General features: G+C 41.2%; 1 protein-coding gene across 18 annotated transcripts in view; it reads right to left on the reverse strand.

Moving 5' to 3' along the window:
- Window positions 1-23545, reverse strand: part of LOC308594117 (uncharacterized protein) — a 235438-nt gene that overhangs the window by 103857 nt on the left and 108036 nt on the right. For 5 of the 18 annotated variants that reach the window (XR_014011325.1, XR_014011328.1, XR_014011331.1 and 2 more), the window contains 2 exons: window positions 2675-2772; window positions 1489-1594 (listed from right to left, as the gene is read on the reverse strand). The exons of 4 other annotated variants lie outside the window; for them this stretch is intronic. Coding sequence is in view for 4 of the 14 variants with exons in the window: in XM_081206856.1 (XP_081062982.1) it covers window positions 1489-1594; window positions 2675-2772 (204 nt within the window). In the remaining 10 variants the exon portion in view is untranslated. The remainder of the gene's footprint in view (window positions 1-1488; window positions 1595-2674; window positions 2773-23545) is intronic. 9 more of the 18 variants (XR_014011327.1, XR_014011329.1, XM_081206854.1 and 6 more) reach the window with 3 other exon arrangements.

The raw sequence follows: 23545 nt of genomic DNA on the forward strand, positions 1-23545 counted from the left end.
TCCACAGTTCAGGTGTTGCCACTGAGAAGTCCCTATTCCAAGTTCCAATCATTCAGTCCTTACAAGGCAAAGGCCTTGAAAGTTGGTCGCTTTTACTTTTCAAATTAACGGAAGTATTGCTCTGGAAAGTGTTGGGGCAACACTCCTGCAAATGTTAAAGGGATAGTTGGTGAATTGTATTCAGATGGTCCCTCTACTTGAGGATGGATGTTGTCTGAGAAGGCTGTCTAAGAAGCAAATACCTTGGTTTACGAACTTAATCCGTTCCTGAAGTCCGTTCTTAAACCAAAGCGTTCTTAAACCAAGGTGTGCTTTCCCAAAGCAGTGGGGGACTCAATTTACAAATGGAACACTCTCAACAGGAAGCAAAACATGTTCTGCTTCCAAGGTAAAGTTCACAAACCTAAACACTTACTTCCAGGTTTGCAGCGTTCTTAATCCAAGTTGTTCATAAACTAAGCTGTTCTTAAAACAAGGTACCACTGTACTTGAGTTTGGAGCATTTGTTGCAATTTCCCAGTACGGTTTTAGCAAGGCTGTCTGCTGGATGCAAAAGAATCTCTCACATTCTTCACACACAATGATTGACATACACAGAATGTACATAGCTGGTGGTTCTTTTTCAGCAACTTTTGAAGCTGCTAAGAAGTGGTATTAAAAAAAGACCTAAGGCAGGCTGCTGAGGACAACTTCAAGTTCAATATCTAAGACTGAAAACTATGGCTTATTTTTAACGTGAGACATTTTGTCTCACTTTCACAATATCTAAGGCTGAAACCTATGGCTTATTTTTAAAGTGAGGCATTTTGTGAAGCCGAACTAAGCATCGTGTGAAAATGGCACTGCTTATTCATTTGTTCTGCACTCTGTCCCCTCTACCAAGATTTTTCAGAAGGAAACTCTCCCAAGGTTCCATCTTATTCCTAGAGTATAAATGGGTTAATTGCAAACAAAGGATGCTAGAACTGTTGCTTAACATGGGCTCATGGGCTGCCATACACCTGGATTTTCCTGGACATTTGACCGAATTTTGCCCACACACTGCTGCCGACTGCAGTATTCCGGATATGTCCAGGAAAATCCAGACTAATGGCAACCCTAGAAATAATTTCCACTTTCAATAATACATTGAGGTCTTATTTAGGCATCATGTTTTGCAAATATAGATGTCATTCAGTGGGTAAACGTAATTGTATTTATCCATTCATTCCAGGGTGTATATAATTGAGAGTGATCAGGCATGCATTCAGGGACCCAGTGCATGGATTATTTTTCTTTTGGATCATGACCAATATCTGATCTTGTATTTCTAGATTTCAAGACATGACAAGCCCCATGAAGTCCACTTGTAAGGATCCACCATATGGGCCACAGATTTGCTCCTGTTGAAAGATGACCAGTTAAAAAAATGATTTTAAAATATTGATATCATATTGGCAAAAGAATCTTCAATTGCTGAAGATGAGAAATATAGTTTCTTTTCTTTACCTGGAAGGGAATGTAAGTTCCTTTCCCCCAAAGTTTGCATCTCTGACAGTCTTGCTGTATTGGCCTCTGTTGATGCAAGCATCCACATAATAAATAATACGTCCAACTGTAAATATATCCAGATATATTGACTTTAGTGGCAAACCATTAATTCTCTAAGTTTGTTTTACCCTTGTGTATGAGCCTTAGAATTGCTCTTGCATTTTCAAAAAATACAATGACTGAATCTAGCTTGATTCTCCATATATGGGGCCAAATCTAAGGGCATTTTCTCAAGTTACACTATGTGAATACGTTGCAGATGTCTTGTGCCTGTCTAGCACTTCTAAATGCTGTTAAAGCCTGACAGAAAGAAGAAGGGAGCTATTTTTAACTTGAATGTACTTTCGAGTCATTGTAGTTTTCTCATTCGATTTACAGATGTGGGAAATGCAAAAACCAACTGGTGAAAATAGCCGAAGGTATTCTGTTTCATTGGCTTTTCCTTTATTGTACTAGAGAAAAGGAAGTCAATCAAGCAACTTGCTCCCTCCAAATTGGGGCTCTGATGGAAGCTATTTTGGCAATTTGCCCACCTCCATTGCCACATCAGCGTAGCATAAAACAGAGCAGATTGCAGGAACATTCATCTTTAATGTGGAGGTGCTACCTGTGGAGACTACAGGGGCCAGCATGTGGTGCTCTTTCTTTATCCATGCGCCAGATCAGCCTAAAGGTGGCTGACATGCTGGGAGAAGCAGCTGTCCAGCGGTGATTAGTGGATGCAAAGCACAATAGCACCATTTTGAGATGCAGGCAGTCAATGTGGAGCACTGTAGGAGATGTAACATCCTAACAGTTTGTTGAAACAAGTTCAGAGGAGAATCCTCTTTGCACAGATTTGGCTAATGCACGTCTCCACACCTAATGGCCAGGTGCATTTGGGCAAGAGGTCAACAGATAGTTTAGTAGATAGATCAGGGGTGGGAAACATCAGGGTGTAGGCCTCCAAACGTTCTTAGACTTTTGGCTTTTATCAACCCAGGCCAACATGACCAATAGTCAAGGATGGAAACCGCTGTAGTCCAGTGTCCTCTCCCTCACATAGATAGTGTGATTATTGTGTGTGTGTGTGTGTGTGTGTGTGTGTGTGTGTGTGTGAATAAAAACAAAGAGAGAGATCCTGAAATAGCAAATGATTGTCTACCTTTACTGTATTGTACCTATGGGAGTAAAGTATCTGACAGGGACTCGCATGATGTCTCCAAATGTTCTGCTGCTCATAGACTATTTGCCATCCAAATTCTGTAAGGAAAGAGAAAACTATCAGTTTGGCTGGGATTAAAAACTCACGCAGAACTACTGAAACTCTGGAGACATCCTGGGATACAGGAAAGCTGAGAGATAAGGAGCTAGGAAATAGATACAAAGTAGACAGCTGACTAAGAAAGAGTAGCCTCATCAGAGTTCATTTTCAGAAGTCTTGGATTGCTTTCCCAGCTGAATGTAATGGAAAATCAACGACCAATAACTTTTCATTTTTTTCAGAATTGAAATAATTGTGCAGGCATAGAAGCCCCTTCTTTGTGAAGGATGCAGGAGAAATTCAGGCACTTGACTCTGTCAAGAGCAAAGACTTTCTACTGAGAATGTTTCCTCTGCTTGGATATGTCAGAGGTGAGGAACCTATACCACATAAGCCTGCCAGGTTGTTTGGATTTAACTATGCTTACCTTTCCCCTGCCTGATGTCCTATAAAGGCAGGTGTGGGAAAATTCAAGCTTAAGCTGCAATGGAAGAATTTGGAGTGTAGACACGGCTTGATTTTTTTTTGAAAGGTGATGCTCATGAAGGAGCAGGTTCATAGCTTGGGGGTGCTCCTGGATCCATTAGTGTCACTGGAGGCATAAGTGACCTTTTCGGTACAGAGTGTCATCTGCCAGTTTCAGCTGGTGGGACAGCTACTTTCTATCTGAATGTGGATGTTGTCTATGCTCTGATGACTTCGAGGTTAGATTACTGCAGTGCACTAAGCATTGGGTTTCTTTTATATGTGGTCTTGAAACTGCAGCTGGTATAAGAGTTAGCAGCCATACTCTTGAGTGGCATCAGCCATGCTGAACATATCATGCCCATTCTGACTCAGCTGTACTGGGTTGCATATGTTTACAGTAAAAATAATTTGGAGATCGGGACCCCAAAACCTCATGGGATGCCCTCCTGAAGACCCTTCATCAAATTCCCACTTCTAGCAGAAGTGTAGAGGGTGACTACAAGAGAGAGAGAGACTTTTCAGTAGCCCTCTGAATGCTCTTCTGAAGGAGATCTCTCTTGCACTGAGGTTATCTTTGTGATGCTTTGTACTTTCATTGTTAATTTTTCTGGGGGTATCTGCTGGCTGTATGCTTTAAGATGATCCTGTGATGCTATGGGGTTGATGAGGTTTTAGAACTTTTTTTTTTTTAAAAAAAGATATAATTAGTTTTGCTTGTTTGTTTTAATGTTAATGGAATATTTTGTACCTGTTTGATACTTTTGCTGTGAGTTGCTATCTGGCCATTAAGGTGATGAATACACAAGAACAATAATAATAGCAGCAGCAGCAGCAGCAGCAGCAGCAGCAACATATAATCTAGAGATTTGTGGTTAATTCATATATACACTTCATCCTTTGATGGCTGATGTCCAAGATTTCAATCCACAGCTAGTGTTGAATGTCTTTGAAATGGAGAAACCTCACAAAACGAAAGACTAAAGGGGGCTTATCTGAAATTTCCATCCCCATTCTAATAGTATAATTGCTTTGTTTTCATACTTTTGAGAGTTCAGGCACATGGGAGCCTCAAAGTGGGCTTTCCAAGATGCAGCTTTGAGCGCACTGAATTAGAAAACAGGATGAAGCACACTGGTGCAACGAGCAGATTCTAATGGCTCCACTTTGACAGCCTGCCCTTGTTCTACAAATGGGTATTCGGTGCATTAAAAAGGTCATCCTCTTCCTGATCCCTTCAGCATTGTTGGCAATGCAATTATTTCTGCAGCACTAGAATGATGTGCCATAAACAGGAGGGTTATGACTTCCCTCAGCAGAAAGCAAGTGCAGGTTTTCAAAGAAAAAGCTCTTCAAAAACTAGCATCTTTAATAACATCAGCTGAAATAAAGCACACTTCTAGCTAAGTGAATTGCTTTTAAATAAATGGGTTCCAGGGTGCTGTTTTCTTTCCTTTCAAAACCTGTGAGGTATGTGTGTGAAAGCCTGTCCTTAAGAAAATGCAAACAAAATTCTTCAAGCTATTGGATTCTCTGTGTACAGAATGCCTACTGTTCATGAGGAATTTTTCTACAAATGGAAAGAAAAAATGTCAGAGAAGCGATGGAAGAACTGTTCTTCCCAAGCTTTGCTAACATAGGAATGTTTGTTTATTTCTGCTTTTTGATAAAACTGTGGCGTTTTGATCAGAGTGAAAAGTATGCAGGCACAATTTTGGTCCATGGGTGGAATGTTTCTGGGTGCAGAAAGGACTGCCCAAATTGGAGAGGTAGCTTTTGACGGAGAAAGGAGGGTACATGAATGTAACAAACCATTTTGGTTATTTTTTACACTTTGCCACCTTTAGCGGTAGCAGCAAGACAAACCCCTTCTGATTATCCTCCCCTGGAATGTCACTATGTCTTTATATATTAATGCTCTAAGGAAGGGTTGGGGAACCTATCCCTCCCACTCATTATGTTGATGTACTCCCATCATCCCTGACCATTGGCCATGTTGTCTGGGGCAGAAGAAGCTGGAGTCCAACAACATATGCAGAGCCACAGGTTTCCCAGCCCTGTTCTAGTGGGAGAATAACAGCAGTAATTGATGCAGCAAAGAGCTTTCTCTTCACTTTAACCTGTGGTGGAGGCAGCAATGAAAGAGTCTCCTACAGGAAGATGTAGCATCCTGGACACAGAGGAAAATAAGAAGAAGAAGAAGAAGAGTTTGGATTTGATATCCCGCCTTTCACTCCCCTTCAGGAGTCTCAAAGCGGCTAACATTCTCCTTTCCCTTCCTCCCCCACAACAAACACTCTGTGAGGTGAGTGGGGCTGAGAGACTTCAGAGAAGTGTGACTGGCCCAAGGTCACCCAGCAGCTGCATGTGGAGGAGCGGAGACGCGAACCCGGTTTCCCAGATTATGTGACTACCGCTCTTAACCACTACACCACACTGTAGTTCACTACAATGATCTCTCTTTTCTTCTCTGGCCACTGCTGAAGCTGGCAGCAAGAAGTTCATTATATTTGTGTCCCCTCCCCCCCCCAAAAAAAAACCCTCAAAGGAAAGTGTCTCCCCATTTTGCCACCCTTGAATGGGACACACACACAAAAAGATCAAAGAGAGCTTTCTCCCAAGCAGAAATGGGTGTGAATAGCACCATTTCCTTCCCCAGGGGATTCTGGGGACAGGGCCCTACTCCTGTCCTTGTTGACAACATATGCTTTGCTGGGGAGCAGAAACATGCATATCAGCTCCATTGCCTTTCCTTTCATCTCCCAGTAAGTTGCTGGGCCCTCAGAGGGAAGGGAAAGTGGGTAGGTGAGGCAGCAGAAGTGGACTCTGTGAATGACCTTCCACATTTTGTTGGTGCTTAAACTGTGCACTGAGTTTCTCAGGCAAATGAAAAAGCACAACCCATTTGAGGTGGATGCTTGGGCAGCCCTCCTTGGAAGTAGGTTCCATGGTTCTTACAGGAACGGTGCCATCTATTCAATTGCACAATTATCTCTTTTGGGTAATTGTGCAATAAAGCAGGAAACCTTGTACAGTGGTACCTTGGTTCTCAAACTTAATCCATTCCAGAAGTCCATTCCAAAACCAAAGTGTTCCAAAACCAAGGTGCACTTTCCCATAAAAAGTAATGCAAAAGGGATTAATCCATTCCAGACTTTTAAAAACAACCCCTAAAACAGCAATTTAACATGAATTATACTATCTAATGAGACCATTGATCCATAAAATGAAAGCAAAAATCAATGTACCATATTATAAAATAAATAAGACAGTATTGTAGATGATAAAAATAAAAATTAATTTTTTTCCTTACCTGCACTGATGATAGTCATTGTTGGGGGGGGGGGGCTTTTATCAATTTCCGCAGTCACACAATTAGTCAATCAGTAGCTGAACTGGGTCCCACACAGTCACAAAAACAAATTAACCGAGAAAGCCACAAAAACAAAAGCACCAAACTTAATCCGTTCCGGAAGTCCGTTTGACTTCTGAAATGTTCAAAAACCAAGGCATAGCTTCTGATTACTACAGGTGCCCAGAAGCAATTGCTGACAACCGCATCGGATGTTCAGCTTCCGGAAAATATTTGAAAACAGGAACACTTACTTCCGGGTTTTTGGCATTTGGGAACCAAGGCGTTTGGGTACCAAGGTACCACTGTATAAGATAATTAGCCAGCTGCCAATATCTGTCATGTTTAAGATTTCATATACAACTGAGGGTTCCCACCCCTGCTTGCTCCACTCACCAACCCCACTCACTCACACACCCCTGGGCATCCCTCCCTTTACACCTGACCAAACCTGCACTCTTTACTACCCTGTCTCCCACAGCTCACCCCACCTCACTTAGCTTGCCTTCTACCCCTCCCCTGTGAAGCTCACCCCAAATATTGCATCCCATCCCTCACAGCTTGTTAATATTTTCAATGGAGGGGTGATCCCAAACTGCTCCAGTAATGTTTAATGTGAGGGATGCTTCAGAGAGTGCCAAACTGATCTCTGAAGTGCCTCACACCCTCCTCAAAATGTGCTCCAGCAACATTTAATTGGGAGGGGGATGTTTCTCAGAGAGTGGTTTGCCAATCCGCTGTCTGAAACACTTTCTACTCTCCTTTGAGCATCACTCCTTCCTCATCAGCTCACTTGCACTGCCTGCCACCTATGACACTTGCTTGCTCACCTGCTTGTTGTTCTGTCGTCATACTGCAGTTGGAGTGGCCGCCTACTGGCAGCTATGCAAACTACAGCATGATGACAATTTTTCTTGCAAAAATATAGTATAGAGAGATATGTCACTCTTCAGATACAACTGAAGAGTCTGCCTTTGTTTCCTCCGCACATTTTCCCTGACTCATCATTTGATTCGAAGAGTTTTACTGCAAACCAGTTTCCTTTTAGGGATCTGATGAAAAGAGTTGACCAAGCTAATCTGGCTCTCATTTGAGAATGGCTTGGTAATGCCTTCCCCACTGAACCTGATCCGTCTCACTCACTATCCTATTGCATTAGCGGTTGGGGAAATGGTGTGTTTGAGCACATTTCTACCTCACTTTTACAGGGCAGGTTTGAAACCTGTTCCTGTAATAGAGTCCTATAAAAGCTTCCTCCATGCTCTGTGCTCACGGCTCTTTTCCACAGCATTAAGAGAATACTGCTTGTGTGTCATTTCTAAACACTGGAACCACTAAGGAGCATTAAAAAAAGAAAACAGTCTAAGAAATAGATCTTTCCCAGAACACCTTTGAAAATCACTGAAGCATACCTGCATGCCTTCAAAGTGGAGGAAATTGCCGCCACAAACAGCCTACACCCATTTTCCACTACCACAGCTGCAGACCAGTGAGGATGAGAATAAATAACTCTGTTTTTATCCATGAACATAAATAACTAAAATATAATTGCTATGCCCTCACCCCTTCACTCATAAAATGTTAAGAAGAGACTGCAGAAGTTTGGATAAAGTCATTTCTGTGGACAGTTAAGCACTGCAGTCGCTGCATGACTAACTTTTAACTATGTATCTGTGTAGACTGGGGGAAAGGGAGACAGCCTGTCACAAGAATTGCAAGAGGGACTCACATTTGGACAGAGATAGAAATGGTCCACCTCTTTAATAACTGTGGGAAGGACTGCTTGACAGCCCTGTATTGCATTTGACACTTGAGAATAAGGCAAAAAAGGTCAGATCAGAATCACTCTACGTAATGCACAGCTTCCTAGAATGCTGCCTCCCACAACCAACTCATCCTTCTCCCAAAGCCCACATTCTGTCATCTTACATTGATTTCATAGGGTTGTGTGTGTGTGTGTGTGTGTGTGTGTGTGTGTGTGTGTTGGGGGTGATGGTATAACCAAAGCTATGAATCAATGCAAACCTGGGTCATATTGAATCCTGTAAACTGATGTAACAAGGAGGAGATAAGCATACATTTAATTACGAATGTAGTTATTTGCATAAACCAAAGTAAATCGGAGAAGCTGACATACCTATATGTAGTTTCGAAAAGAGAAGTGGGGGAACTCCAGACATTCACCTAACGAAAGGAAAACGTTTGGGCAGAGCTTTTCTGGGTTGAATACTCCCCAACTCCTGTTCTTAAATGCCACAATCATGAGTTTTATCCATGTTATTTAAATTTGCCATGTACAAATGTTCCACTAACCCAGAAATAGTACCTCGGGTTAAGAACTTTGCTTCAGGATGAGAACAGAAATCGCATGGCGGTTTCAGCGGGAGGCCCCATTAGCTAAAGTGGTACCTCAGGTTAAGAACAGTTTCAGGTTAAGAATGGACCTCCAGAATGAATTAAGTTCTTAACCCGAGGTACCACTGTACATCAGTACCCTCTGATTCCACTTCTCAGCAGTTCCAGATCTGTAGCCTACTGCCACAATATCATTACTTTTTCTTGTCTCTCTCCTATCCTCACCTAGGTGCTTCCAATAGAACTTCTGTTTTCTGATCCAATTATTTCTGTGCAGGTATGTACACATTATTTACATGTAATACTACCCCTCCCTTTCTGCTGTGTTTATTCTTTTTCAAACAGCCAAATCTCACAGCAACTAATATGACCAGATCTGCCCTCTGGAAAAATGGGTGTGCTTAGCACACCATTCTAAGCTAGGGAAGGGAGCACCTGGTTACAGTCCTGTCTGAGAATCCAGGAGCAAAGCCAGATCCAGGGGCTTCCCCAAACTGCAGGCCTGGTTAGGAGAACAATGCAGATCCAAAAGTCAAAGCCCTTTGCAGAGGAACTGAGAGTGCATCCACATAAACGTTTGTTCTAGGCAACAGGCTGGATTTATAGTGAAACAACATATTTCTCAGGTATTATAGGCACTTTGGGAGTGCTTTGCTTATATAGTAGCATTTCATTGTGCAGCCATCTAGGAAAGGTCCCATTATTTGCTATGGTGATATATTGCAATAAAAGTGTTTGGATTTAACCTTGATTTCTGGGTGGGTCTACAGAACACCTAACCTTGTTTCCCGGAGAGCCAATGCGGCGCAGTAGATGAAATGTGGAGGTATGAGTACAAATCCTCACTCAGCTACAGATGACCACTTTTTAGGAGGATAATGAGTGCTTCTAGGTGAGGGCATATTGTAAATTTGTTGTTGAGATGTAACAAATGTGTTACTGGCAACATGTTTTTTGAACTTATCAAATTAAACAACTCATTTATGGAGGGGGAAAGCAGGTGTGCATGTATACACACACACACATGCATGAACACAAATGAGATTTTAAAGCATTCTGCTGTGACATGGAATTAGGGTGTCTGCTGTGCACAAGCTTTTGGACAGCTGTTCTCAACCTGCTTCCCTCCAGCTGTTTTGAGGAGAGACCGTCACAATAGCAGGGCATCTGCATTAGACACAGGTCCCAGGTTTAATCCCTGACAGTTCCAGGTAAGGCTAGGATGAGGCCCTAGTGGTCAGTTTACCAGGGGTCAGGAAACTTTTTCAGCAGGGGGCCAGTACACTGTTCCTCAGACCTTGTGGGGAGCCAGACTGTATTTTGCAAAAAAAAGAAAAAAAGGAACGAATTCCTGTGCCCCACAAATAACCCAGAGATGCATTTTAAATAAAAGGACACCTTCTACTCATGTAAAAACACACTGATTCCTGGACCATCTGCGGGCTGGATTTAGAAGGTGATTGGGCCTGATCCGGCCCCTGGGCCTTAGCTTGCCTACCCATGGTTTAGACAATACTGAGCTAGGCAGACCCAGGATCTAAATCAGTCTAATGCAGCTTCCTATGTTCTGATGACCACAACTCCCATCAGCCCCAGCCAGCCTTTGGGAGTTGCAGTTCAAAAGAATCTGGAGGGCACCTGGATGGGGAAGGCTGCTGCTGCTGATCCCAGTCTTTTAAAAGATAGACTCTGGTCATAAATGCTTTCATGAGCATCTGTCAAAAGTCCATTCAAAAGCTGCAATCGCCTGAATCAAGATGTTCTGTATTGTAGCCTGGCAGAGCAAGTAGTTCACAGGGGAACTATTATGAATGAATAGAATGACACACTGTATTAATGGACTCTTGCTATCAAATTGAAACTGGGATAGTCTTGCTCTGAGCTACTGTGATTTTTGATGGGGATGACATATCTAAATATATACTCCAAGAACCAACTGCTGCATTTTATTTAAGAATGATCTATATTGGGGATACAACCATGGAGGCATTAGCCTTGCTTCATCATGTCACTAAAACAATGTTTGTAAACCAAGCTACTCTAGCACATTTATTTATTAGACCACCTTTATTTCCTTGGTTGCTAATATCAAGTCAATTTGTATTACTCAGAGCCATTTTAACACCAGTGACCTTTACCATAGAACGTTGCTTATTGTAGACTTCTCTTCCCTTTTGCTCCCAAGTCCCTATGCTAATTTCTGGGCACTGGAAAGCTAGAGTGGTGTCAATTATGGAGAGTACATGTAAGACATTGATTCATACGCTGTGAGTCAGGGGAACATGTTTATATTCATTTTCTTTGTGAGAAAGAGCAAAAATCAAGAGGAATCTGACATTTCACTTTTTTTGTCAGAGACAAAAGCATACTCACTACAGTATCCACCTTTCATGTGAATCACAAAAACCATGTTCTCACCCACAGAGTTTTGCCCACTGTGACAGGAGCAGAGCTATTTAGCAAAGCTGCAGGAAAAGTTCATTACCAAAAACCCAGAGCACAATTCATGACAGTTCAGCCTCTTCTTGGCAAACCTTAACAAAGTCAGAAATTCCCATTTTAAAGCCAAACACAGTTATGGGGATCAAAAAATGAATCTTTCCTATTCAGCATAGGGGAACATGGGATTTCTGGACAGCTCAGGCCCTATGATTTTCTTCACAACAATAGAGGTACAACAAAGGGCAACACCAAGCTTTCAGGCATGTTGCAGTGCAAGATAACGAATATGTGAATCTAAAATATTAGTTCAGTAATTCAGATAGGACCTCACAATCTGGACTTGCTAGCTGTACAGTAGAACTTCATGAAGTCAGGGCCATATCACATCTTATAATGAAAGATGACTCCCTGTTTCCACAGCCAACCTATCACACACATTTTCTGTAAAGATTAAATAGCAAACACATACTTGATAAGGCACTGCGGCTGAGAGTTGTGTCTACACATCATTTCCTGGTGAGATTGTCACTTAAGTTCACATGTCCTGGTGAAATGAACCCAAAGACCTAGGTTGGCTACCAGCTAAAAGCAAGTGACATTTTAATGTACACACTCATTCTCAAAAACTAGTTTATAGATACCAAGGAATTGCATGTGCATGGACAATGGAGTGTCTCCTAAAAACAGTCATTTGTCAATGCTTGGAGAAAAAATTCTGAATGTTCCAAAATAAACAAATGTGTGTATAATCTAAAATAGACAGCACGATAATGCATTTCATTTGTTCTGCAAGACAACAAAGAATTGCGGCCATAATCTCTGCATCACAGACAGTTTCTTATGTACACTTGCTGGCCCATTCTTTCTGATCCTGCAAAAAGTTCAACAATTTTAAGAATTCAGTGTATGGACCTTCAAGCAACACTTATCATGTAACCAAGTATATTATTTTCTGTTGGTAATTTGAAAGAATTGTTTGGCTTCATTATGGAGATATAAATCATTTGGCTGAACTCATTACATGCTTTCATCTGAGAACTTGAAAAATGACATGTTGTTTACAAGCAAAGCTATCCCTTTCAACCTTTATTGTACATAAGAAGATCCTGTAGGTAGCTGAACCATGAAAAGTCACATCAAAACCTCATTTCTAAACCAAAGAGCAAATTTCCTAAGGCCCAGTTTATGAAACTAAAGTGCATTTAACTATTCTGGTGGTCAATCAGACTGATGTACTAAGAATGTTGCTTGAGTGGATCACTTTCTTTGGAATAGTTGACACCCATCTCCCTTGCAGTTCAACCCACAGTTGTCCAATCACTGCCAAGCTTCCAAAAACAGATGGAGTTTTGCCATGTTGCTAAAACAATGGTTCAAGACACCTACAAGCATGCCAAGTGCCCCAAGTCAATTCACAAATGTAATGGCTGTTTGGTCATGGTAATTGGCTCAAACTTTTAAAAGGTTAGTCAATTCTAGAGCATTTATGAGGATTGTGAAGAGAATATTAAGACCCTATTTAAATGCTAAATCCTATTTTCTAAAAATGTTATTAAGACCTAATATTAAGCTCAATTAAAAATAAAAATAATGCGACATGAATTAACTCTGGTTTTACAACCAATTACTTCTTGTTTAGATTTAAAGCTCATGCTGTCTCTGCTCTTCAGGGTGAATATTTTCTTATCTAATTGATCCATATCACCACCAAATGAAGTATGCCACTATTAGTTTGATATTACAGATGGGAGGGTGTGAGAGAGAGACCTGCCACAGAGGTCACTCAATGAGCCCATGAGCATGATGAAATCTGAATCCAAGAAGAGATAGTGATGGCAACCAACTTGGCTTTAAAAGATAATCAGACAAATTGATGGAGACTAAAGTTATGCTCTACCTCCACTGTTGGAAATGCTAGGAACTGAAAGTAGGGAGAGTACTGTTGCATCCAGCTTCTGGGCTTCCCATAGTTATCTGCTTAGCCAATGTGAGAACAGAGCATTGGACTAACAAATGCAAGTCAACCACAGGGATCCATGTTTGAGGCCACAATGCTTTCCTTTATTGAAAAGGTTTGGTAAAGGACCCCTGACAGTTAAGTCCAGTCGTGAACGACTCTGGGGTTGCGGTGCTCATCTCGCTTTACTGGCTGAAGGAGCCAACATTTGTCCGCAGACAGTTTTTCTGGGTCATGTGGCCAGCATGACTAAGCCGCTTCTGGTGAAACCAGAGCAGCGCACGGAAATGCCATTTACCTTCCCGCTGGAGCGGTACCTATTTATCTACTGGCACTTTGACGCGCTTTTGAACTGCTATGTTGGCAGGAGCAGGGACCAAGCAACAGGAGCTCACCCCGTCACGGGGATTCGAACCGCCGACCTTCTGATCGGCAAGCCCTGGGCTCAGTGGTTTAGACCACAGCGCCACCTGCAACCCACAATGCTTTCCTTTCTTAGGAACACTTTACTGGTTAACGGTGAAATCCTGTGCATGCTTACTCAGAAAGAATTCCAATAGTATTCAGAGGGTCTTATTCACTAGTGAGCACATGTAGGCTTGCACCCTGATTTTCTTCCTAAAGTGTATGTGGTGGGAAATCTATTCTTTTGATTACATTTCAGCTGTTTGGACCTTATGCGAAAAAGGTTAGTTACAATGTGTCACAGGGTAACGAATCTAAATTTAGTGGTTTTGTGAATGTTCCTTTCAAGGCTCCAAGGAGCATTCTACTCTGCATTAGAGAAAACCTTCCCTGGTGATTCAGCTCAGCTATAACCTTTACTAGTGCCAAAGGTTAATGTCCATAATTAGCAACCTTCTTTCCAGTTAGAGTGTTTGCTGCCACAGCAGCACACATTGATTATTGCTGCATATTTATGCATCTTAGTAAGGAATCAGTTGACATTGATGCTAGCACTGACAGATTCATTTTTCAAAGTCCTGAGTGGTTGATAGAAATAATGTCTGGCTGGAACAATAACATTGAAAATGATATGTATCACAAATAAAAATATCAATTTGTGAAAACCATTTATCTAACGTTAAACATTTCTATTCAGCAGCCAAATACCACTCAGTCCAAATGGAAAGGGATATATTTGGCAATGCATATTATACAGATAAATCCATAATGGAAGTGGTAGGGTGGGGGGAAGCTTATGCAATGGATACAATCAGCAGCAGCAGCAGCAAAATTGGGAAATGTTGGGTACCACAAAGAAAAGAGCAGTCAACATTACCAGACTGAGATTTACTTCTAACATCGCCAAGACCTGCCTGCTTTGTGAACCACAAGACTATCAAGTACATAGAATCATGGAATCATAGAATCGTAAGTTGGAAGGGATCCCAAGGGTCATCTAGTCCAACCCCCTGCAATGCAGGAATCTCAGCTAAAGCATCCATGGCAGATGGCCATCCAACTCCTGCTTAAAAACCTCCCTGTCAAACAACTCTTACTGTCAGAATGTTTCTGCTGCTGGAAAGAGAATGAATGGGAGAAAACCTCTCCCTTTCTCTCTCACACACATCCACTGCTGCTACTGAATTTTTCAAGGAAGAAGCCTGAATTCTTTCTTGGCCTTCCCTCAGGGTGGTCAAGGAGGTTTGTTGAGATGTAAGGGGAAGGGGGTTTGTGAGCTGTAATGTGTGTGGAGGTGTGTGTAGCTTTGGATGAAGTGAAGGGGTAGAGTGGTTTTGACAAGGAGCAAAGGGAGAGGGTGGCTTTTCAGCAGTAGGTGGGGTGGTAAGCAAGTGAGCCTGAGTGAGTACGTATACTTTGAGTTAATAGCTTAATTGACACTTTTGTACACCTCCTTGGAATCCTCTGATGAAGGGCAGTGGAGAAATCTTTTAAATAAATAAATAAATAAATATTAGACACCAGTCACATGGAAGATGGGATTCAAGGGCTGGAAAATAGAGCAACATTTGTTTCAAAAATAAATAAATTCTATGCCAGCTACTGTTTTTTTTTTTTTAATAAAGTTTTATTGCTTTTTTCCAGGGTAAAAGAAAGGTATATCATCCATAGCACATCAAAAGCAGTTTTACAGAAAAGAAAAGAAGTTATAAGAGAAAAAAAAGAAAAGATTCACATTTTTCACATCCATTTTCATGATCGATCAGACTTCCTCACGTCCCCCATCCCCTGTTTTCTTTACAATAAAAATAAACAGCAAATTAATACCTTATTTCATATGTTTTTGTGTTTTCCTTTAGTTATATAGTCCACAATTTATACATTTCGAAATCTTAACTTAATTTTCAACATTTACCAAATTCAATACTGAAGCATGTTTTTCCAGAACATTTAGCAAATTCTCAACATTCATATAGCTTATAATATTTTTGTAAATAGTCCTTAAATTTCTTCCAGTCCTCTTCCACGGCATCTTCTCCCAGGTCTCGGATTCTGGCTGTCATTTCAGCTAATTCCATATAGTCCATCAGCTGCAAGTGCCATTCTTCCAGCGTGGGTAACTCCTGTGCCTTCCAGTGTTTAGCTATAAGAATTCTTGCTGCTGTGGTTGCATATAGAAAGAAAGTTCTATCTTTTTTTAACACTCTCTGGCCCACAATGCCCAGGAGGAAGGCCTCTGGTTTCTTGTGAAAGGTGTATTTAAACACCTTTTTCAACTCGTTATAGATCATTTCCCAGAAGGCCTTCACCCTCGGGCATGCCCACCAGAGGTGAAAAAAGGTTCCCTCAGCTTCCTTACATTTCCAACATTTATTGTCAGACAAATGATATATCTTTGCAAGTTTGACTGGGGTCATGTACCACCTGTATACCATTTTCATGATGTTTTCCTTTAAGGCAGTACATGCCGTAAATTTCATACCGGTGGTCCATAACCTTTCCCAGTCTTCAGACATAATGTTGTACCCGATGTCTTGTGCCCATTTTATCATAGCTGATTTAACTATCTCATCTTGGGTGTTCCACTTAAGCAGCAAATTATACATTCTTGAAAGCACTTTCGTCTTAGGTTCAAGTAATTCTGTCTCTAATTTTGATTTTTCCACCTGGAAACCAATTTTTTTGTCTTTTTTAAAAGTCTCTAAAATTTGGGCATAATGAAACCAATCTCGCACCTTTCCTTTCAGTTTTTCGAAACTCTGCAACCTCCAAGTGTCACCATCTCTTTCAATTATCTCACAATATTTCAACCATCCAGTCTCCATATTACGAAATTTTACGGCCTTAGCCTCTACCGGTGATAACCACCTCGGAGTCTTACTTTCGAATAAGTCTTTGTATTTAGTCCAGACAATAAGTAGAGCTTTCCTGACAATATGGTTTTTAAACAGTTTATGAGACTTTGCCTTGTCGTACCAGAGATATGCATGCCAACCAAAAGCATTGCTATGCCCTTCCAGATCTAGGACATCAGTGTTTTCTAACAAAAACCAATCTTTCAACCAGCAGAGGGATGCAGCTTCATAGTACAGTCTTAGGTCCGGCAGGGCAAACCCCCCTCTTTCCTTTGCATCTGTTAATATTTTAAATTTTATTCGGGGCTTTTTGCCCTGCCAGACAAACTTCGCAATGTCCCTCTGCCACTTTCCAAAACATTCCACTCTGTCCACGATCTGAAGGGTTTGAAACAGAAACAACATTCTTGGCAATACATTCATTTTGACTGCAGCTATTCTGCCCGACAAGGTAAGTCTCAGTCTCGACCATGTTTCTAAATCCTTTTTGATTTCCGACCAACATTTTTCATAATTATCTTTAAACAAATTCAAATTTCTCCCAGTCAGGTTAACCCCCAGGTATTTCACTTTTGGAACAACATTTAATTCTGTTTCCTTCTGAAACCCATCTATTTCTGAAGGTGTCAAGTTTTTAGCCAAAACCTTGGTTTTTTGTTTGTTCAGCTTAAATCCCGCCACCCGACCAAATTCAGAAATTAGTTCTAAGGCTCTTTTTGTACTAGCTTCTGGCTCCTGTAATGTCAAAACCAGGTCATCTGCAAAGGCCTTCAATTTGTATTGTTTTTCCCCGACCTGTATTCCTTCCACCCGCTGGTCCTTCCTAATCATATTCAGCAACACCTCCAGGACAGAAATAAATAACAAGGGTGATAAGGGGCACCCCTGTCGTGTCCCTTTTTCAATTTTAAACTCCTCAGTCACCACGTTGTTTACTATCAATTTAGCTTTTTGCTCTGAATAGATTGCTTCAATACCATTTTGGAACGCCCTTCCCACTCCCATCCCTTCCAAATTTTTCTTCATAAATTTCCAAGATATGTTATCAAAGGCTTTCTCGGCATCTATAAATATCAAAGCTGCCTTCGTGTTCAGATTTGTCTGTAATAACTCCAAAACATCAATGATATTCCTAGTGTTGTCAGACATATGCCTGCCAGGGAGAAAGCCTGCTTGGTCTTTATGAATTACTTCATTCAAGACTTTTTTCAATCTGTTTGCCAAAATGTTAGTAAAAATTTTGTAATCCACATTTAGGAGTGAGATAGGGCGATAATTCCTGAGTTGAGTCTTTTCAGATTCCAATTTAGGAATCAAGGTGATGAATGCCTCTTTCCACGATTCGGGTGCCCCCTTTCCTTCCATAATTTGGTTACATACCTCCATTAATGGGTGAACCAAATATTCCTTCAATGTCTTGTAGTATTTGGAGGTAAGCCCATCTGGACCTGGAGATTTGCCTAATTGCATGTTCTGAATGGCACTTTCAATCTCCTGTTGTGTTATTTTGTAATTCAGGGCTGTTTGCTTGTCTTGTGTTAATTTTTGGAGGCCATAACTTCCTAGAAAATTATCTATCTCAGTCTCCACTTGGGGTCCTTGAGTAAACAATTTTCTAAAATATCTCTGGAAGCACTTTCTAATATCTTCTGGTTTCTGAATACATTCTCCCTCAACCTCTAGATTGGTAACAAAGTTCAACTTTTGTCTCTTTTTCAGCTGCCATGCCAGCAGCTTCCCACATTTATTTGCCGATTCGAATGATCTTTGTTTCATTTGTTTAATTTTCCATTCAACTTCTTGATTTATCAATTTTGCATATTGTGCTTGATGGAATTTTATTTCTCTTAAAACTTCTTTTGATTTTGGATTTAGTCTCAACTTTTTCTCGCCATCTCTTATCTTCTCCAAGATCTTATCCTTTTTACCATTCCAGAGTTTTTTCTTGATAGAGTTCTGCTGTATCAGAAATCCTCTCATCACAGCTTTACTTGCGTCCCAGATTGTTTTCTTTTCCACCAAAGTATTCAAATTTATTTCGAAGTAATCTTTCAGCGTTTTTTGGGCCTTCTTCACAATCTCCTGATCTCTAAACAAATAGTCATTCATTCTCCATCTGAAGGATCCAGCTGGTGCCAGTCTTAAATCTATTTTCAAGGCGTTGTGGTCAGAGCAAGTTTTAGGGCAGATCTCGACTTTTTTTGTCTTAGGTGCCAGTCCTCTAGATGTCCAAATCTGGTCGATTCTTGTCCACGAAAGATGGGCCTCAGAGAAAAAAGTTCCCTCTTTACCTAGAGGGTTCTTTGTTCTCCAGATGTCAATCAAGTCCATATTGTCTGTAAGTTCAAAAAAAGTCTTTGGGAGTCTGCCATCTTTGGTCAAGTTCTGATTTTGAGACTTATCCATATGTGTGGAGACAACTCCATTCATATCACCCATCAGGATGATGTTAGTATAGTCAATATAGTCCAACATTGTCTCATGTAGCTTCTTATAAAATTCCGATTTCCCATCGTTTGGTGCATAAATTCCTACAATCAAAAATTTCTCTCCTTGTGCTTGAATTTCAATCGCCAAAATTCTTCCTTGTTCATCTTTAAAGATCAATTTTGGTGCTAGAGTCTCCTTTGCATAAATCACTACTCCTCTTTTTTTTACCTTATCTGATGAGATAAATTCTTGGCCTAGTCTCTTGTTAATTAGTACTCTCCTATGGAGCCTAGTCACATGCGTTTCTTGAAGGCAAATAATGTCTAATTGTTCTTTTCTCAAAATATGAAAAATCTTTTTCCTTCTTTCGGGAGAATTTGCGCCATTAATGTTCCAACTGAGAAGCTGTAGAGACATCTTGGACTAATTATTTACCTGCTGGGGTGTCTCCTTTTTCGTTTTTGTCTGGAGGTGGAACCGGATTCAATCCAGGCGGAGGAGGTGGCCAGGCACCTGCTATTCCTTTCCGAAGGTCTTCCCCGTGGTCGTTTAGGAACTTTTCTTGCTCCTCTGCTGTTCTGATTCTTACCCTCACCCCTTTCAAGGTAAAAGATAATCCTTGAGGGAATTCCCACCTGTATGGGATTGTGTTGTTTCTCAGTAAGCTTGCTAGGTCTTTATATGTGGCTCTTAAGTCCAGAAGTTGTTTTGGTATATCTCTAAAAATTTCTGCCTTTTTTCCCTGGATCACCAATGGATTTTTAAAATGCAAGCCGAGTATGGTTTCTTTTTCTTGCCTAGATCTGAAAATGATCAGGCAATCTCTTGGTTTATCCTTCTTAGCCACTCTTCCTAGTCTGAAAGCGGTGACAATTTTAAAGTCTTTTTCCTCTGCCACACCCCAGAATTTGGATAATTCTGTTGTCAAAAATCCAATCAAATCCTCCTTTTCTGATTCTGGAATGTTTCTAATTCTGAGGTTATTTTCCCTATTTTTCAGCTCTGCAAGGGACAGGTACACTTGTTGTTCAGTCACCTGTCTACTCAGTGGTCTGACTTCGCCTCTTAATTCCTCTATCCTCTTTTTATTTTCGTCTGCTTTTGTATTTGCTTCCTGTGCCAGTTTCCGATTTTCTGTTGCAGTCTTTTCAATATTATCTATGGCCTGAGAGTTTTTAGAAACTTGGTCTGTCAATTTGTTAATTGAGGCTGTTACCTGGTCAAGTTTAGCAGCTTGTTCATCAAACCTAAGTGCTTGTTCATCCGCTTTCTTGTTCAGTGCTGCCAACTGCTCCAATATTTCTTTAGATACAGAGTCTATCCCTCCAGCAGCCATCTCTCCAAGAGTAGGCTGTATAGCTTGTCCTTCCTGCAGGCCTGTCACAATTGGGACAGATGATCTGCGTGGCTGCACAGGCAGAGTTAATTGCAAAAGTTCAGTTTGTTTTGCTTTTTTTCTTTCTGCAGCCCTTGTTTTTGCTGTGCCACTCATTCCACAGCTGTCCCAGTATCAAGGTCAAATTGTAAATCCCATGGGAAAATTAATTCCAGAAAAAATAAACATCCGGGCAGGAAAATTCCAAGACTAGTAGCAGTTCTCAGATACTATTAAATCCACAATCCAGCAGGGGGAGCTCCCTGAAAATTAGGGAGAAGGATAGGAAATTTCCACCAAAAGTTCCCTTTACACACAAAAGAAAAATATTATCCAAAACAAGGGGGGGAGCCCCTCTCCTTAAGCTTAAACTGCAGAGAATAAAAGTTCTTTACCAAGGTGCTTGCAACAGTTCCTTTTCCCGGTTACAAAGTAGCCCAATGTTACTTCTAACTTTGTCTACAGTTACTGCAGACCGATGTTACTTGTATCCAGTCAGACCGAGAACAGGGTTTCAAAAATTTGTAATCCACAAGGTAAAAGAAAGAGGAACATAAGTTTGTCACTTATAAAACTGTTATGTCCTTTCTTTAACTTTTAATCAATCAAGGTCGAATTTGCAGATAAATTCCAACTCTTTTAAGATTCCTTTCAGCGCTTCAGCTTTAAAGGGGCTTTGCTCAATACTTTAAACAGAGCCGGGAGACTGACTTCCTTTTTAGCGTCTCCCGCTTTCAGCCAAATTTCTCCAAATTTAGTTCGTACAGAGCTTCAAATTTCCTACTCACGAGTAAGTTGTTTCAGTTCGATTGTTGAAGGAAGAAAGGTCAGCGCTGATCAGCAGCAGCCGCGCGGCTTCACTTCCGCGGAAAGAGCGATGGATCCACAGCACCGCTACCCCCTTCACGTTCCGAAACCCCTTACGGGGTCCCTTCTGCGTTTCGGAGGTCGCTCCTGGTGCCCGCCGAATCCCACGGCCACTGGCTCACTCTACCAGTGGTTTTTCTTCATGGGTCGTCGCTGTGCCGCAGCGCACGACCCTTTTCCGCGGAGCCCCTCTTCAGCAACTGAAGAGGACCGCCATTGCTGAGCGCGCCGCCTCCGGAAGTATGCCAGCTACTGTTGAGGAAATGGCACAGTGCTAACAACTCAAAACCTACCACTGTTGAATTTCAGACTGTAATTCAAAACAGGATGGCTCATTCCAGATCCTTGCAACACTTAACGGTCTCTAAATTCAAAATCCCAGGACTTCCCCACTGCTCCTGCAGATATCATATTAACAGAATCCTGCTGCAAGTTGCATCTCATTTACAGGCCATAACAAGCCCTGTCATGGCAGGAAAATCTGCAGCACAGCAGGGCAAAAGAAGTCATCACATAAAAACCAGCTGTTCCCTTGCAGGTTTAAACTTGGGAAGCACCATCTTTGCAAATATATTTTCCCAACCACCCTAGATGCCTAATGAGTATAATCAGATCTGGCAAATGGCGCTCACCATCTCTCAAGGCAACGTTTTACTGAGAGATGGAAACTTTTCAGACATTTTGAATACTGTAGTTCATGGAAATATGATTGTAACACCCCCCCCCCCAAAAATAGCTATTTGATTGCATACGTAAATCCCCTGGCTACTGGCAGTCTTGAGAATGAATATATTTACATAGTAGGAGTGAATTTAATGCAGTGGAAGGAATTGTGACTCTCCTCCCCAAAGCCTTCTTACTCACAAAAACTAATGCATTGTGCTATGGAAAGAGAGTGAGAATGCTGGATCTAAGATAGGTGTTTCAAGTCCAGTAAATATGTCAATATGGTCCTAGTGGTAGTTAAAATGCACATTTATTTAATGAATAAACATTGGCCAGGCCAATAAATTTATGCTGATGTTAGTTAGGTAACATAATGATTTAGCATTTTATAAACACCTCAATCAATAGATGTAGAGGACTTGGTTAATATCCATAGGCTGTTATTGAAAAGGTCTATAAGATACATAGCAGACTGCATTAGCAACTCATACCGACATCCCATCATATATTTATAGAGGTGGATGATGTAAAACCCAGTTTCATTTTAAAATGAATATTAATTGCTACTATCTCATTAATTTCCACAGGGGTAGTCATGCTAGTCTCCTGCAGCGAAAACAACAGTCTTATGACATCTTAAAGACGAACAAATTTAATAAGTCTTTGCAAAATGTGGTCTACTTCATCAGATACATTACACCAAGAGGTTCCATTCTATCACTTGTGGACTGAATTAGCAAATTGGATTTTTATTACGCTATATGTGTTGCTTGAGCTCTGAATTATTGGTCATTGTTAAACACATTTTTATCTCTGCCTGTGCTCCCCCCCTTCCCAATTGCGGCTGTCCCTCTTGGGGGTGGGGTGAGTTTGCCACACACACACCTCTTTGAGAAGCCTTGAGTCGTTTCTCCTGAGCAGAGGGGTCATTTCTCCTTAAAGTTTAGTATACTCACAGTTCCTGTTTTTACAGTGTTTGTATACATAAATGTGCAGTGCATTCCTTCACTTTCAGAGGGAAGCACCACTGATTTCCATGGGACTGATTCCTCAGAAACCGGGTTTAGGATTACAGTCAGAGGCACAGCAATTATATTGCCCAAAATAGAAGACCATAGTGACCAATGACCAATGTGAATTCAAGACTCCACCGTCTCTTAAGAGAAATTAGGTATCAATTTTCAAAAGAAGCAATACTGGGGGGGGGGAGTGCAAAATGGTGCAGAAATATGCTGGGGATGGGGGGGCAGGAATCTGTCAGGAAGAATAATAATCCAACTGCACATAATGGATAATAAAGGACCAGCAACTGCACATAATAGATAGTAAAGGACCAGCAAATTGATTCATTACTGAAACTACTATTTGAAGTGAGCCACCACCTCAAGTTGATGGGCTACTGGGAACCAAGCTACTCTGTGGAAAAGGTGAAATCAAATAGCTCCACATAATAGAACAAAACAGGAACCTGTGGGACAAGACTGGGAGGTAGAGAACAGCTGGCCCAGCCAAGAAGCTTGAGGGTCAGTGGTAGAAGGCAGGTGAAACTGTGCCAGAATTAATTGGGGTGCTAAGGGGTTGAAGTAACTTTGGTATTTGTACA

The sequence above is a fragment of the Podarcis bocagei genome, assembly GCF_964188305.1.
Source record: "Podarcis bocagei genome assembly, chromosome: 8".
NCBI classification, from domain to species: domain Eukaryota; kingdom Metazoa; phylum Chordata; class Lepidosauria; order Squamata; family Lacertidae; genus Podarcis; species Podarcis bocagei.